At 37.7% G+C, this 17,226-nt stretch overlaps 1 protein-coding gene across 1 annotated transcript in view; it reads left to right on the top strand.

Moving 5' to 3' along the window:
• The window catches only part of THEMIS (thymocyte selection associated), a 140,624-nt gene that overhangs the window by 70,580 nt on the left and 52,818 nt on the right, over positions 1 to 17,226 (top strand). Inside the window, exon 4 of the mRNA XM_073627227.1 lies at positions 1,313 to 2,325. Within this exon, the coding sequence (XP_073483328.1) occupies positions 1,313 to 2,325 (1,013 nt within the window). The remainder of the gene's footprint in view (positions 1 to 1,312; positions 2,326 to 17,226) is intronic.

The following is a 17,226-nucleotide window of genomic DNA, read 5'->3' as shown; positions in this document are numbered from 1 at the left end:
TGAAAAATGTTCTTAAGACTATAAGAGCATTGATCATTTATTTCCATTCATCTCGACAGACCAAACATATGACCATTGGGTTGATTCCAGACTGTGCTGGCTACAGCAGAGAATTCTACACATTATGTTTTTCAACGCACTATGTTGTTGCGTCCTGTAGGGAGAAGAGATTGAAAACAATGGGCAGCATGTAGTGATTAGACTGTACTGCTGCCCGACCCAGCCAGCTGATTGACAATATGTGGACTGAGCTGTTTAGCTTAGTGCACAAATTTAGACCCCCTAATTAAGGACACTTTGCAGATTCCCAGGCTTCCACTGTAATGGCACGATTACATCCAACAACAGGTGCAGCAAAATTCGCACAGCTCCCTCTCATCTCACAGGCTTCTGAAGATGCCTAGTGGGAGGGGTCGAAACGGGTCAAGCAGGGATGAGATAGAGAGCTTATATGACGGCTGGAAGGCAACGCCATAGCAGCGGATATTTATTTTACACATACCTGAATGCTTTTACCACTGTAAGTGCATCTGTTTTTAACATTTTCAATAACCCAAACAGTATTACGCTATATTATCTCTCTCTTCATTGTATGCCATATACACTATGATGGGAACCTAATAATAGGGGAGAAGGAAGGAGGCAGATTCATCCCCTATGTGGCTTTGAATCATATTGCTGGTTAGTGGGGAGGGGAGCACGGAGTGGCACCTGAATCTTCACTAGCAAGAAATCACTACATTTGGCACTTTGTCTGCATGGATAAACTTATTATGGCACTTTAATGAACTAGAAATTGCACAAGCACTTTGTATTTTTATATATGTGTATTCAACACATATGCTTGCTATAGAAGCAGCGCTAAGTTTAATTTTGTTTATTATATTTTTGTATTCATACTGGAGCAAAATGTATTGTTACATTTCAACTTGTATTTGCTGTGAAGATTTGGCATTACATTACAGAATGCTCTTATAAATATTAAAGCCTTTTCAGCAGAGGTAAAGTCTGTCATCCCACACGAGACCAACCCGTGACTTTAAGCTGAACTGTGCATGGGCAGCAGAGTTTACAGTGCTGGAGGAGATGGCAAGCAGGCAGGTAGGGGCATTTTATTGCAGAGGAGACACTGCAATAAAAGCCTGCCTGCTCACAGTTTTTTACAGTGGGACTTTAGTTCAACTTTAAGTGGTTAATATTTGAGCATTCCTACTGTTATTTTCATCATTTGTACACAGTAGATTTAAATGATGCAAGAATTTTTATTTTCTGAAAGAAGGAAATGTATAAGCTTTTTTTTTTCTTATTGCAGTTGGTGGTGCTATTAACCTTCTTTCAGATCTTGATGTGGAAGTACTGGATATTACGGAGCACTTTAATATTAAATTATTTACCGAGATGCTAGCTACTCAGGATGTCTTTGATAAAACTACCAATGAATTTCCATTTATTGCAGAAATTGTAGAAGGTCCAATCAAACATTGCAAATCATATTCATTTTTGCAAGGTGGTAAAAAAATCATTGTCCACGGGAAGTATCAAGCAGATCGGGTTATTGCTTCTGAGTTAAGAAGTGACACTCAGAGCAGACATTTTCTCATTCCAGCGAACTACAAAGGGAAATTTAAAAGGAGACCCCGCTTTTTTCAAACTGTCTATGACTTGACGATTGTCAAGAGGGAAACATCTGAACTTCAGGTAGTGGCAACAAAGACGTTTAATTCACTACACAATGAATTCTCCTCAATATGTGTTGGGGACACGTTTCAGGTAAAAAAAACTCAATCCTGTGAAATAACACATGAAGGCAAACAGACTTTTGTAGATGCCCTTGAATGTACAAGGATTAAAGACAAAAACCATGAAACTGTTAAACTACCATTGTATGTAGAAGGTGGGTTTATAGAAGTTGTGCAAGATGACAAACAGTATTATTTATCTGAACTTTGTAAGCACTTTACATTTCCTTTGAATGTCAAGGTGTCAGTGAGGGATCTCTTTACAATTGGACAGGATATTTTGGCTAGCACTGCCTTATTAAAATTGGAAGAGCAAATTACAGACTCTTACCTGCTTGTTAGTTTATATGACCATCCTGAAGAAGTTTGGGAACTTCCTGTGTTCCGACTGAACCTTACTTTTCAAGTGCTTGGTAATTTTAAAGGAAAAGTGTTCTCTGTGCCAACAAGAACCAATACTGAAGAAATCAACGAAGAGGAGTATTATATGGCAAGACGTTATGAAAATAACTTTCAAACTCCACCACCACGCCCTCCAAAAACTCCTTTGTATGTAAATGAAGCTGAGGGAAACCAGATACAAGAGGTACACTGCTTTCTTTCTTTATATTTTATGTGTTTTCTGTTACTCATAATGTTCTATTACATCATAAATAGTATACATAGCTGGACCTGGAATATAAAAAGGGCATTGCAATACTATCAATAATTTCTTTCCTCCTTCATGTTCAATGACTTGCCATTTTATATTGTATAACAAAATTGTTAATAGCTCCAGCCTATTGGTTGTTGGTATTCCTGACAAAGATGATGTTAGTCTATATGGTTTACATCAAAACATGCCTTTCACAATCATCCTATGGACAGGACTTGTCAAATTCCTCCAAACATTCTGCAGAATGAGAATGAGCAATTATCATCACTATTTATAGACTGCCAGTCACTGTAGGCTAGCACCTCAGTTTTCAGGGTCTGGTCCTTGGTGTATTACGGGGTGAAATATAGGTTTGGTGCTAGTCATTTTAGTCTTTTTACCTTTCGTTGCTGAGCTCACAATAGGAGATATGGTTTGGGGGTGCAGGATACCCAAAAATAGCTCAAAAATGGGGGACAGATATTCTGAAGTAGATGTAGGCATAGTTTGATTAAATGCTGGAAGTTGCGAAGAAACCAGACAAATACATGGCCTTAGAAGAGCAGTGACAGTCTTTCTTCAGTTGTACTGAACAAGTAAGCCTTTTTGTTCTTTTGGAAGCAGTCAAAAATACCTTGAGCTTTTGGCAAGGCATCCTTCCAAGATGTTCAAATGGTAGTTTCTATGCAGCTCCTTTGCCATACTGTTCAGCAGAAGGATCCTTTCTCCAGCCTAGCTTTCTTCAGTAAATTGATCCAGCTTTAGGTCAAGCTGTGGGCAGGGCTTAAGGTGTCATAGCTGGGACTCTGTGGAACTGCATGTGCTAATGCCTGAATCACCAGCAGGAGCTGCTGTCATATGAAATCAACATTAAGGCAGGTCTCCAGAATTTAGATGTGAGCAGCAACTTGCACAATTAACTCCTTGTAATCCGTGGCCATACTTCTTACACTTAACACTAGGGAACTTCGGACACATTTCTGTTAGAGAACCCCACTCCCCAAGTGTACAGCATTTCTAAGATGATACTGCGGAGCATTTATCAGTCTCCACTAGGGATGGGCCGAACACCCCCCTGTTCGGTTCGCATCCAGAATATGCGAACAGGCAAAAAATTTGTTCGAACACGCGAACACCGTTAAAGTCTATGGGACACGAACATGAAAAATCAAAAGTGCTAATTTTAATATGCAAGTTATTGTCATAAAAAGTGTTTGGGGACCTGGGTGCTGCCCCAGGGGACATGTATCAATGCAAAAAAAAGTTTTAAAAACTACCGTTTTTTCGGGAGCAGTGATTTTAATAATGCTTAAAGTGAAACAATAAAAGTGAAATATTCCTTTAAATTTCGTACCTGGGGGGTGTCTATAGTAGACATGTGCATTTCGTTTCGTTCCAAATCAAAATTCAGATGAATTTTTCATTATTCGGAAATTCGTATACATGAATTTCTGAATTACAAAATTAATGAATTTAAACGAATCCGAAAAAAACGAACAAATTTGAAAACAAATTTGATTTGAATTTGAAAACAAATTAGAATCGAATTAAAAAAAAATAGAAAACAATCTTCTAAAAAATACAACAGAATAGAATATAAAATAATAAAGCAATAGAATATATATATATATATATATATATATATATATATATACCATATTTATCGGCGTATAACACACTTTTTTCCCCTTAAAATCAGGGGAAAATTGTGGGTGTGTGTTATACGCCGACCCCCCGCCGATTGTGAGCCTCCCAGCCGCTTTCGGCCGTTCTCGGCGGCTCTCGCAGTCCCGCGTGAGCAGCCGAAAGCCGCTGAGAATGGCCCAAAGCGGCCGAGTGCCGCCGCGCCATTTTTAAACAGGAGTTCAGTGTACTGACAAGGCTGCAATGATGGACACTGACAAGGCTGCAATGATGGACACTGACAAGGCTGCAATGATGGACAAGGCTACAGCTGGACACTGACAAGGCTACACTGACACTGACAAAGCTGCAGATGGACACTAATAAGGCTGCATTGATGGGCATTTAAATGTAAGTTTTTTTCCTTAAACTTCCCTCCTAAAAGTTTTTTTCCTTCAAATTCCCTCCTAAACTTGGGGTGTGTGTTATACGCTGATTAATACGGTATATATATATATATATATATATATATATATATATATATATATATAATTTTTATTGTTATTCTGTTCTATTGTTTTTCTATGTTTTTCTTTTCTATTTTCTATTCTATAAGTCTTTTCTATTCAAATTCATTCTATACGAAATTCGAATTTCGTAACATGGCTTCTGAAGTTCGAATTTCGTATAGAATGAATTTGAATAGAAAGAATTTGAATAGAAAAGATTAGAATAGAAAATAATAGACTAGAAAAAGAATAGAACAGAATAAAATATAATATATATATATACATATATATATATATATATATATATATATATATATATAATATTTTTTTCTATTCTGTTCTATTGTTTTTCTATGCTATTCTTTTCTATCATTTTCTATTCTATTCTAATCTTTTCTATTCAAATTTGATTTCAGTCTATATGAAATTCGAATTTTGGAAGATTATACACATATATATATATATATATATATATATATATAAATAAAATAGTTAATATAATTAATATTATATATATATACATTTTTTTCTATTCTGTTCAATTGTTTTTCTATGCTATTCTTTTCTATTCTATTCTAAACTTTTCTATACAAATTTGAATTTATTCTATGCGAAATTCGAATTTCGAAAGATGGCTTCTGAAACTCGAATTTCGTATAGAATGAATTCAAATTTGAAAAGATTAGAATAGAAAATAATAGAAAAGAATAGACTAGAAAAACAATAGAACAGAATAGAATAGAATATATATATATTTTATTCTATTCTGTTCTATTGTTTTTCTAGTCTATTCTTTTCTACACTATTCTAATGTTTTCTATCAATCTCGGCGCTTTTCTCGGCGCGATTTGACACCTACGAGCCCCGCCGCGGGAGCCAGCGCCGAGATGGCTCACTCATCGGGAAAGGAAAACTTTTTTTTCCTTTCGCGATGAGCGACAGGCAGTGCTGACAGGTGTCTGGTATGAATCCTGAGGGGGAATGCCACGCCAAATTTTAAATGAAAAAAAGGCGTGGGTTCCCCCCCAGGGGCATACCAGGCCCTTAGGTCTGGTATGGATTGTAAGGGGAACCCCCTACGCTGAAAAATCGACGTGGGGGTCCCCTCAAATTCCATACCAGACCCTTATCCGAGCACACAACCCGGCCGGTCAGGAAAGGGGGTGGGGACGAGCGAGCGCCTCCCTCCTGAACCGATCCAGGCTGCATGCCCTCAACATGGGGGGGGGTTGGCGCCTTGGGGGGAGGGGGGGGTGCCCTGCAGACCCCCCCACCCCAAAGCACCTTGCCCCATGTTGATGAGGACAAGGGCCTCTTCCCGACAACCCTGGCCGTTGGTTGTCGGGGTCTGCGGGCGGGGGGGCTTATCGGAATCCGGGAGCCCCCTTTAATAAGGGGGCCCCCAGATCCTGGCCCCCCACCCTATGTGAATGCGTATGGGGTACCCCTACCCATGCACCTAGGAAAAAAAGTGTTAATAAAAGAAATACACCACACAGGTTTTAAAAGAAATTTATTAGGCAGCTCGGGGAGGGTCTCTTCCGACTTTGGGGGTCTTCTTCTGACCTCTTCTCCCGGGCCCCTCCACTATCTTCTTCCAGCTCTCTTGCTAACGGGGGCCCGGTCTGCTGCCGCTGTCCAGTTCTTCTCCCGTATCTTCTGCCGGACTCCCCCGCTATCTTCTTCCAGCTCTATTGCTAGCGGGGGACCAGGTCTGCTGCGCTGTCTGGTCCCTTCTTCTCTTCTTCTCTTCTGATGTTGACACGATGCTCTCTCCTGCTGGAATGGTGTGTCCGAGCTGCGGAGCCATTTATATAGGCGGTGACCCCGCCCCCTTGTGACGTCACAGTCCCAGCATGCACAGGGATTCTGGGGTCACGCCCCCTTATGACGCCAGTGTCCCTGCACATGCTGGGACTGTGACGTCACAAGGGGGCGGAGTCACCCTTGTGTAGAATAGAAAATACCGTATATACTCAGTATAAGCTGAGTTTTTCAGCACTTTTTTTTGTGCTGAAAATGCCCCCCTCGGTTTATACTCGAGTCAAGCACTTTTCTGCAGCAATGACATTTTTCGAACCAACTCTGGGGCCCTGTATCTTGGGGCCACTTTGTGCTAGGAACCACAAATTTGGTGTGCAAACCCAGTGGGACTAGCACTACAACATCCTATCACCAAGTGGTCCTGAGATACGGGGCCACAAAATCGGTTCGGAAAATGTCATTCTCTGCTGCAGAAAAGTGCTTGACAATTTCCGAACTGACTTTGGGCCCCCGTATCTCGGGGCCACTTGGAACCCCAGCTTTGGATATGTTGTAGTGCTAGTTCCACTGGGCTTGCACACCAAATTTGGGGTTCCTAGCACCAAGTGGCCCTGAAATACGGGGCCCCAAATTCGGTCAACTGTGTCCATCTGCAGCAATGTCATTTCGGGACCCTTTGAATTCATTCTATGCGAAATTTGAATTTCGGAGGATGGCTTCTGAAATTCAAATTTCATATAGAATAAATTTGAATTTGAATAGAAAAAATTAGAATAGAAAATAATAGAAGTTTGAATTTGAATTCAAATAGAAAAGATTAGAATAGAATAGAAAAACAATAGAACAGAAAAAAATTATATATATCTATATATATATATAGATATATATATAAAACCATCTTCCGAAACTTGAATTTCGTATAAAATTAATTTGAATAGAAAACATTAGAATAGAGTAGAAAAGAATAGACTAGAAAAACAATAGAACAGAATATAATATAATACATATATTTTATTCTATTTTGTTCTATTGTTTTTCTAGTCTATTCTTTTCTACTCTATTCTAATGTTTTCTATTCAAATTCAAATTAATTTTATACGAAATTCAAGTTTCGGAAGATGGTTTTATATATATATCTATATATATATATAATTTTTTTCTGTTCTATTGTTTTTCTATTCTATTCTAATCTTTTCTATTTGAATTCAAATTCATTCTATATGAAATTAGAATTTTGGAAGATGGTATATATATATATATATATATATATATATATATATATATATATATATATATATATATATTATAGTAGATAGTATTTTTTTTTCTATGCTATTATTTTCTATTGTTTTCTATTTTATTCTAATCTTTTCTATTTGAATGCGAATTCATTTCTATATATAAAACCATCTTCCGAAATTCAAATTTCGTATAAAATGAATTTGAATAGAAAAGAGTAGAAAAGAATAGACTAGAAAAACAATAGAACAGAATAGAATAAAATATAATATATATATTATATTTTATTCTGTTCTATTGTTTTTCTAGTCTATTCTTTTCAAATTCATTCTATACGAAATTCGAATTTCAGAAGCCATCTTCCGAAATTCGAATTTCATATAGAATGTATTCAAATTCGAGTACAAAAGTTTAGAATAGAATAAAAAAAAATAGCATAGAAAAAAATATAATATATATATATATATATATATATATATATATATATATATATATATATATATATATATATATATATATATATATATATATATATATATATATATAAAAAATATTTTTTTCTATGCTATTCTTTTTTATTCTATTCTAAACATTTCTACTCGAATTTGAATTCATTCTATACGAAATTCGAATTTCGGAAGATGGCTTCTGAAATTCGAATTTCGTATATAATGATTTTGAATTTGAATAGAAAAGATTAGAATAGAAAATAATAGAAAAGAATAGACTAGAAAAACAATAGAAGAGAATAGAATAAAATATAATATATATTATATTTTATTCTCTTCTATTGTTTTTCTATGCTATTCTGTCCTATTATTTTCTATTCTATTCCAATCTTTTCTATTCAAATTTGATTTCAGTCTACATGAAATTCGAATTTCGGAAGATGTTATATATATATATATGTGTGTATAAATATATATATATATATATATATATAATTTTTTTTTCTATTCTATTCGGTTCCATTGTTTTTCTATTATTTTCTATTCTAATCTTTTATATTTGAATTCATCCTATATGAAATTCTAATTTTGGAAGATGTTATATATATATATATATATATATATATATATATATATATATATATATATATATGTATGTATATATATATATATATTATTAGAGTTGTCCCGATACTAGTATCGGTATCGGCACCGATACCGAGCATTTGCCCAAGTACTTGTACTCGGGCAAATGCTCCCGATGCTTCCCCCGATACCTGGAAGACAGCTGTGAACGGCGCGTGGGGGAGGTACAAGATTCTCTCCCAGCGGCTTTAAGCAGCTTTAGTGACATACAGCGGTGATCGCTCACCGCTGACTGTCACTGCATCCTCCTCCATGCCCCCTCCTTTCCTCTGTCCCCCTCCGCTGTCCCCCTCTGTTCGTCTCTCCGCTGTCCCCCTCCGTTCGTCTCTCCGCTGTCCCCCTCCGTTCCTCTCTCCTTCCCTGTGTCTCTCCGCTGTCCCCCTCCGTTCCTCTCTCCTTCCCTGTGTCTCTCCGCTGTCCCCCTTCGTTCCTCTCTCCTTCCCTGTGTCTCTCCGCTGTCCCCTCCGTTCCTCTTTCCTTCCCTGTGTCTCTCCGCTGTCCCCCTCCGTTCCCCTCTCCTTCTCTGTCCCCTCTGTTCTGCTGTCTCTCTCCGCTGTGTGAATGGACAGAGTCAGCTGACTCTGTCCATTCACATAACTGAAACATTGTAATCTCCTGTGATTACGATGTGTCAGTTTATGAATGGAGAGGAGCCGCTGTCTTCTCTCCATTCATTCTCAGTGCAGCTGAGGCTGCAGAGAAAGGGACTGGGGAATCTCTATCCTCTGTCTCTTTCTCTGTCTCAAGGGGGAGATATCAGAGGTCTGTTAAGACCCCTGATATCTCACCAAAGCCCCCCAACAGGGCTGATTAAAAAAAAAAAAAATATAAAGAATAAAAAAAATATTATTGTAAAAAATAAAAATTGTAAAAAAAAAAACACACACATACACCGTTCAACCCCCCCCCCAAAAAAAAAAAGAAAACAAACAAAAAAAAAAAAAACCTGTCACGTGACATTAAAAAAAAGTATCGGTAATCGGTATCGGCGAGTACTTGAAAAAAAGTATCGGTACTTGTACTCGGTCCTAAAAAAGTGGTATCGGGACAACCCTAATATATATATATATATATATATCAAATTTGAATAGAAAAGATTAGAATAGAACAGAATAGCATAGAAAAACAATAGAAGAGACTAAAATATAATATATAATATATTTTATTCTATTCTCTTCTATTGTTTTTCTATGCTATTCTTTTCCATTATTTTCTATTTTATTCTAATCTTTTCTATTTGAATGTGAATTCAGTCTATACAAAATTTGAATTTCGGAAAATGGTTATATAGAAATAGAATGGAATCGAATTCTAATAGAAAAGACTAGAATAGAAAAAACAATAGAACAGAATAGAAAAAAATATTATATATATATATATATATATATATATATATATATATATATATATATAAGAAAACCATCTTCCGAAATTGGAATTTGGTACAGAATGAATTTGAATTAGAATAGAATATATTATATTTTTTTCTATTCTGTTCTATTGTTTTTCTATACTATTCTTTTCTATTATTTTCTATTCTATTCTAATCTTTTCTATTCAAATTCACTTTCATTCTATACGTATTTTTCGAATTTCGCAAAATGGTTATATATAGTTTACTTTTTCAAGTTTGGTCAAATTTTTTTCGAATGCGGTAGAATTTTTCGAATCTGATGTTTTTTTCGAACGCGGTTGAATTTTTTCAAATACGGGCAAATTTTTTCGAATGTAGACGAATGCAACTAATTTAACTAGACGAATTTAGTTAAATAACGAATCGAAACTAAACAAATTTTTTCATCCTGCACATGTCTAGTCTATAGTATGCCTGTAAAGTAGCGCATGTTTCCCATGTTTATAACAGTCCGAGAGCAAAATGACATTTCTAAAGGAAAAAAAAAGTCATCTAAAAGTGCTAGCACTAGTGTCGGCTATTAATGAATTGTCGGTCCCGACAATACACATAAAAGTAATTGAATATCATTGAAAAATAAAAATGCGTGGGGGTCCCCCAAAATTCCATTACCAGGCCCTTCAGGTCTGGTATGGCTATTAAGGGGAACTCCGTGACAACATTTTTTAAAAAATGGCGTGGGGTTCCCCTCAAAAATCCATACCAGACCTTATGGATTTTAAGGGGAACTCCACGCCAACATTTTTAAAAACATGGCGTGGGGTTCCCCCAAAAATCTACACCAGACCCTTATCCGAGCACGTAACCTGGCAGGCCGCAGAAAAAGGGGGGCCAGGATCTGGGTGTCCCCTTTGTTAAAGGGGGCTTCCAGATTCTGATAAGCCCCCCGCCCGCAGACCCCCACAACCACCGGGCAAGGGTTGTGGGGATGAGGCCCTTGTCCCCATCAATATGGGGACATCCTCGCCATGTTGAGGGCATGTGGCCTGGTATGGTTCGGGGGGGGCTCTCTCGTCCTGATTACTCTCTCGTCGTGATTACAAAAAGGGAGATGGCCCCGTGATCTTATTGGCCCGCCTGCCCTGCCAGCTCTATATACCACACCTAAGTTGGCCGATGACTATGCCTGAGGAAGGAGCACGCATGCTCCGAACGCATGCATGTCATAGCTTTCCCCTACTGAGACCAGGGTCTTTTTGAGTGACGGCTTCCTCCTGCGCCCTGTACGCTCTAGCCCGGGACACCGGAAACCACTGGCGCCACCGAGCAAGACACCACAGCACTGCCTGGATGATTGTTCTGGAACCCTGCTGTCCATCTGACATTTACCATGATGTGCCTGCTTTTATCCTGTTTCGAGTGAGTGCATTACTACTTAATTAAATATGTTACAATATTGCTGCACTTAGATTGGCGCTGATTGTCTGTTTTTCTTGCATTCCCCCCAGAGGTTCTTCTACTCTCCAGCGTGCTGCCTTCCCTGTGCCAGGCTATACTCCCTCTGGTAATCACCCAGGCTATGGACTTTCCTTAAAAACCCTGCACCTTTATCAGGAGTCATTCCTAGCATCATTTTATTTATTTATTGACTCTCTGCTGCTCATTTGTCAGAACTTTGGACTATATGTTCAGGATCCTGACTTTTTATCCATTCCCTCACCACCCCAGACAACACAGCTTTGCCTGCTGGAAATACCTTAGCGTGACAATTATTGTGTTTTTTACACATAGGACAGTAGTACTTGTTTGTTTATAGTTTCTAGATACTGCGATAGCCAGTCCCACTGGTCCAAGGAAGCATCTTGGACAGAAGTTACTGTCTGTCTAGACAATGGCAGTTCATGAGATGTGCTGGTGGTAGTGGTAGGTTTCTGGGTTTGTAGGTTATATACTGGCCACATCTCTCCCCCTCCTGGGGGGGGGGGGGGGGTATTTTACGTCTGCTCTGAGATGAGTTAGGGTGGTGTGTTTTAAAGGGAAGTTGCATTCTGGCAATGTTGGATCAGCCTGCAGGTCTTGGCAGACCCAAAGGGGTTGATTTACTAAAACTGGATAGTGCAAAATCTGGTGTAGCTGTGCATAGAAACCAATCAGCTTCCAGGATTTATTGTCAAAGCTTAATTGAACAAACTGAAATTAGAAGCTGATTGGCTACCATATTTGGCACCATATTTTAGTGAATCAACCCCAAAATGTCTCCTAATAAGCTGAAAGACTGAAAGTTCTCGTTGTGTAGTATATTGTGCTTACACAGACCCCTCCGGAGGAAACTCTTTTGCTTCTATTAGATACCACAGTGATGGATGAACATAGGCAGGAAGCCCTTAAAAACCATTCTGGTGTGTGAACTTCCTTCTCGCAAGCTCTCTGGTTTTAGCTGTCCTCGTCTAATATACATATAGTATGAGCAAAAAAACTGAAATTTATAACAAAGGCAAATGATATAATCCTGCTTGTAAGAAGTCTTGTAGTGTTAATCTGTAAGGAATCTAATTAGAAGAGAAGTAAAACCTCTCCAGGAAGTGGTGAACACTAAATAAGCTAGGTGTCTTTGGATAGTATAAATCATTCATTGTGGTAGCTTGCAGTCAGCTTGTGGTTTTCTTTTGCAAGAGGCTTGCAAGCAAAGAGAGAGTTTATTACTATATTTTATATAGTATATATTGTTAACTTTAATGCATTCCTCTGAAATATTTTAGGTTTTATATTTTCCAAATTCATTGGTTAAAAACTGTCACATAACACTAGGTTTTCCTTTTTGAGATGTTGAATATGCCTTGTGAACTATATTACTATAAAATCGTTTGCTAAATTGTCCTGTTTATTTGTCCCATTGTTTCTGTTATACTCTTATGCCCCGTACACACGGTCGGATTTTCCAACGGAAAATGTGTGATAGGACCTTGTTGTCGGAAATTCCGACCGTGTGTGGGCTCCATCACACATTTTCCATCAGATTTTCCGACACACAAAGTTTGAGAGCAGGATATAAAATTTTCCGACAACAAAATCCGTTGTCGGAAATTCCGATCGTGTGTACACAAATCCGATGGACAAAGTGCCACCCATGCTCAGAATAAATAAAGAGATGAAAGCTATTGGCCACTGCCCCGTTTATAGTCCCGACATACGTGTTTTACGTCACCGCGTTCAGAACGATCGGATTTTCCGACAACTTTGTGTGACCGTGTGAATGCAAGACAAGTTTGAGCCAACATCCGTCGGAAAAAATCCTAGGATTTTGTTGTCGGAATGTCTGAACAAAGTCCGACCGTGTGTACGGGGCATAAGTCTGTACAGTAAGATCTTATAAACAGTATTCACATGTCACTGTTTCATAAACACAAACTGTTGACAGGGACAGAACCGCTGTTAAAGTGGCTGTAGAGGTAGAAGGTTTTTTTACCTTAACCACTTACAGACCGGAAGGATTTACCCACTTCCTGACCAGGTCATTTTTTGAGATATGGCACTGCACCGTTTTAACTGACAATTGCATGGTCATGTGACGATGTACACAAATAGAGCTTTCTTTTGGTTGTATTTGATCACCTCTGAGGCTTTTTTTTTTTGCGCTATAAACAAAAAAAGACTAACAACTTTGAAAAAAAAAAACAATATTTTTTACTTTTTGCTATAATAAATATCCCAAAAAAAGAAATAATTTCTTCATCAGTTTAGGCCAATATGTATTCTTCTACATATTTTTGGTAAAAAAAATGCAATAAGCATATATTGATTGGTTTGCGCAAAAGTTATAGCGTCTACAAAATAGGAGATAGATTTATAGGTATATATGTAAATGCTGCGCAATTTAAGTACTGTGAACAAAATTAATGAATAAAAATAAAAATAAAAATGTAAGATATAAAAAATGAATATAGAGAACAATATATATTGACAATAGTGAGATAAAGTACTAAAGTACAAACAAATGGTACAGACAGTGTGGCTCTGTCCCACCCCCCACTCCCTCATCACAAAATGTTATTGACAGCACCAGGAGCCAATGGCTCCTGGTGCTATCAATCTGCCCTGTGAAGAGAAAGCTGCTGATCTTAAGCGCAGTGCTGAATCAAGAATAGACTCCAGTAAGTATGAAAGGAGGCTGAAGGAAGGGGGAGGGGAGCAGCACACAGAAGATTTTTTTTACCCTAATGCATACAATGCAGCGCAGTTTTTTTCTTTTAACATACAATGCATTAACTACTTGCCGACCAGCCGCCACAGTTTTTCTGCGGCAGGTTGGCACGGCTGCCCGAATTGCCATCATTGTACGTCGGCTGCTTTAAGAAGCTATAAGGAAAGACGTGTTGTCTGCCGGCCACCCGCGATTGCTCCTCAGAGAGCCAGAACGGGGATCTGTCAATGTAATCAGACAGATCCCTGTTCTGACAGGGGAGAGGATAGATCTGCTGTTCCTAGTGATCAGGAACAGCAATCTCTCTCCTCCTCCAGTCACTACACTCCCCCCCAGTTAGAAACACCTCCCTAGCGAACACTTAACTCCTTGATTGCCCCCTGATGTTAACCCCTTCCCTGCCAGTGACATTTATACAGTAATCAGTGGCTATTTTTAGCTCTGATCGCTGTATAAATGTCATTGGTCCAAAAAAAGTGTCTGATCTGTCTGCTGCAATGTCGCAATCCCGCTAAACATCACAGAACGCCATCATTACTAGTAAAAAAAAAAAATTAAAATAAAAATGTCATAAATCTATTAGATAAATTTAAGGAAACCTTGTGAGCTACCACTCCTGAAATAACTTAAACTCCTATGTGGACAGCTGCTAGCATTGATGACGTCCCAAAAGCTTGTGCCTAGACAGTATATGTATATATGTAAATGCTGCGCTAAGTACTGTGAACAAAATTAATGAATAAAAAATAAAAATTAAAATGTAAGATATTAAAAAATGTATATATAGAAAAATATATATATAAAAAAATATATATTGACAATAGTGAGATAAAGTACTAAAGTGCAAACAAATGGTATACTGATACAATGAATCTCGTTAATCAAAATAACATGATTACATCATAAAGTACATTTAAAACATTAAAAAAATATATAACAACCGAACGTATAAGTGCATAAATAAAGTGATCAAAAAAGAGAAAGGGATTAACTGCACATCAGTAAAAATAATCAAAAAACAAGTAGAAATTACAAAATATAAATTGAATTGTGAAACAAGCTGCGAATTCCTATATGTGACACAAACACACAACGTGGATATTAATAAAACTTTTGACTCGCGCTAGTGACAAACAAATGGGTATAAAAGTGATGAAACATCGCCTTTATAAATAAAGTGACACTGGTGAAATAAAGTGCTATAGTGAGTGAATATACTGCACTGATAATGAATCTCATGAATCAATGCAACATGTTTAAATCATAAAGTCCATTTCAAACATAATTAAATCTTGTCATGGTGATCCAAACGTGTTCATGTGTTCACACACTGGTGCTCCCCCCTATGTAAATCCACTCACCTTAGAGAGTGTGACCTCACAATTAAGTTCAGTCAAAACACGCTTGTGAACCACCTCTGGGTTCTGTGAATACTGTGGAATCCTGGGCTGCCGAAAAGTGCTGTCTCCACATACATATAAATATATAGAAAGGCTGGATAGTGTGATACCATTTAGTGTAAAATTTTATTAAACACATTGTACAGGTGCTTCAGTGCACCACTTTACAGCAAGCATAAAACGTTGAGATTGTATGTCCCTCCACCTTGAGACAGACCAGCTGTCTCCTGCATCGTCCTGTCCCCTCCCCAACGCGAGTCAATACAGAGATATGAGGTATCTTCCTCAGGGGATTGTAATTGGATGGATGGTGTTTCTGTTATAAATAGTCTGATGGCGCCCATTTTCTTGTAGCCTGAGGACACTCTATCATCCAGAGGCTCTATGAAACACAATAGCACTGCTGGATCTCAGTAGCTTAACATCCATAGGGACCCACGACTAACTACAGAGAACTAATAGGTACTCCATCATGCTGTAGCCCTATATAGTGCAATCTGCATACATGAACCCACATAGAACGCAACATAAGTGTAATAGATGCCAGGACGATGCTATGGAGCAGATATACTATCTCTTTACATGGGCACAGATAACAGTATACACTTAACAATAAAGAAACCAAGACATGATATTTTTAAGAGAAATAAATTATAAAACAAATATGCATATTTGATAGTATATCATTAGTATATCCCATATGAAGGGTTGTGGTGAGTACTCCTTGCATGTACAGTGTGAGACCATAGCGTGGTAAACACAATATACTACCCTTTAAAGATCACAAATTAATTATTACTCAAAAAATATTTTAGATCAAATTCTTTGTTCAAACCCCTTGGCGCCAAAGAACCCAATTGGTGTATCCACCGCGATTCTCTCTTACTGATCTTCCTTACATAATTAGAACCTCTCCAGTGACGCTTTGGGACCTCTATATCCCAGAATTGCATCCTTTCCGGGTTTTTATTATGCTTATCCCTGAAGTGTACGGATAAGTAATGTTTGTCAAACTCATTACAAATATTCCTAACATGTTCTTCTATTCTGACCTTTAACGCTCTTTTTGTTCTGCCTACATAAATTAGATTGCATGGACATTTGTTAGCATATACCACCCTTATGATGTTTCATGAGATAAAATCCCTTATGGTATACGAATGATTGGTGTTAGGGTTAATAAAGGATTTTAATTTTCTTACATTTTTTGGGACCCTCACACAACTGTAACATGACCACAGCCATGAAAACCCTTCATGTCCCAGAACATCAATGGCTTAGATGGTGGCTGGTTAAATAACGTTGTGCACTAACCTGTCTCTTAAGTTAGGTACTTGTTTGTAGATAATCTTTGGTTTATCTGGTAAACTCCCATTTAAATAAACATCTTGCTTAAGGACCTCCCAATATCTACTGATAATCTTTTCCATGTCCCTATTTTGTAAATGATAATCCAGAACAATACAGGTACCCATACCCATATCAGTCTCCTTATTCCAGCTGTTGTCTCTTAACAGGCTCTCCCTATCTGCATCTCTGATCTTTTTCCTTTCTGCATCCAAAAAATCAATCTGATATAATTTATCCACAAACATCTTACTTAATTTATCCATTTGTACTTCAAAATCTTCATTACTCGTACAATTCTTTTTTATTCGCATAAATTGTC

This window comes from Aquarana catesbeiana, linkage group LG04, assembly GCF_042186555.1.
Source record: "Aquarana catesbeiana isolate 2022-GZ linkage group LG04, ASM4218655v1, whole genome shotgun sequence".
Lineage (NCBI taxonomy): Eukaryota > Metazoa > Chordata > Amphibia > Anura > Ranidae > Aquarana > Aquarana catesbeiana.
The sequence above is the reverse complement of the archived record's forward strand: the minus strand, read 5'-3'. Positions and strand labels throughout refer to the sequence as shown.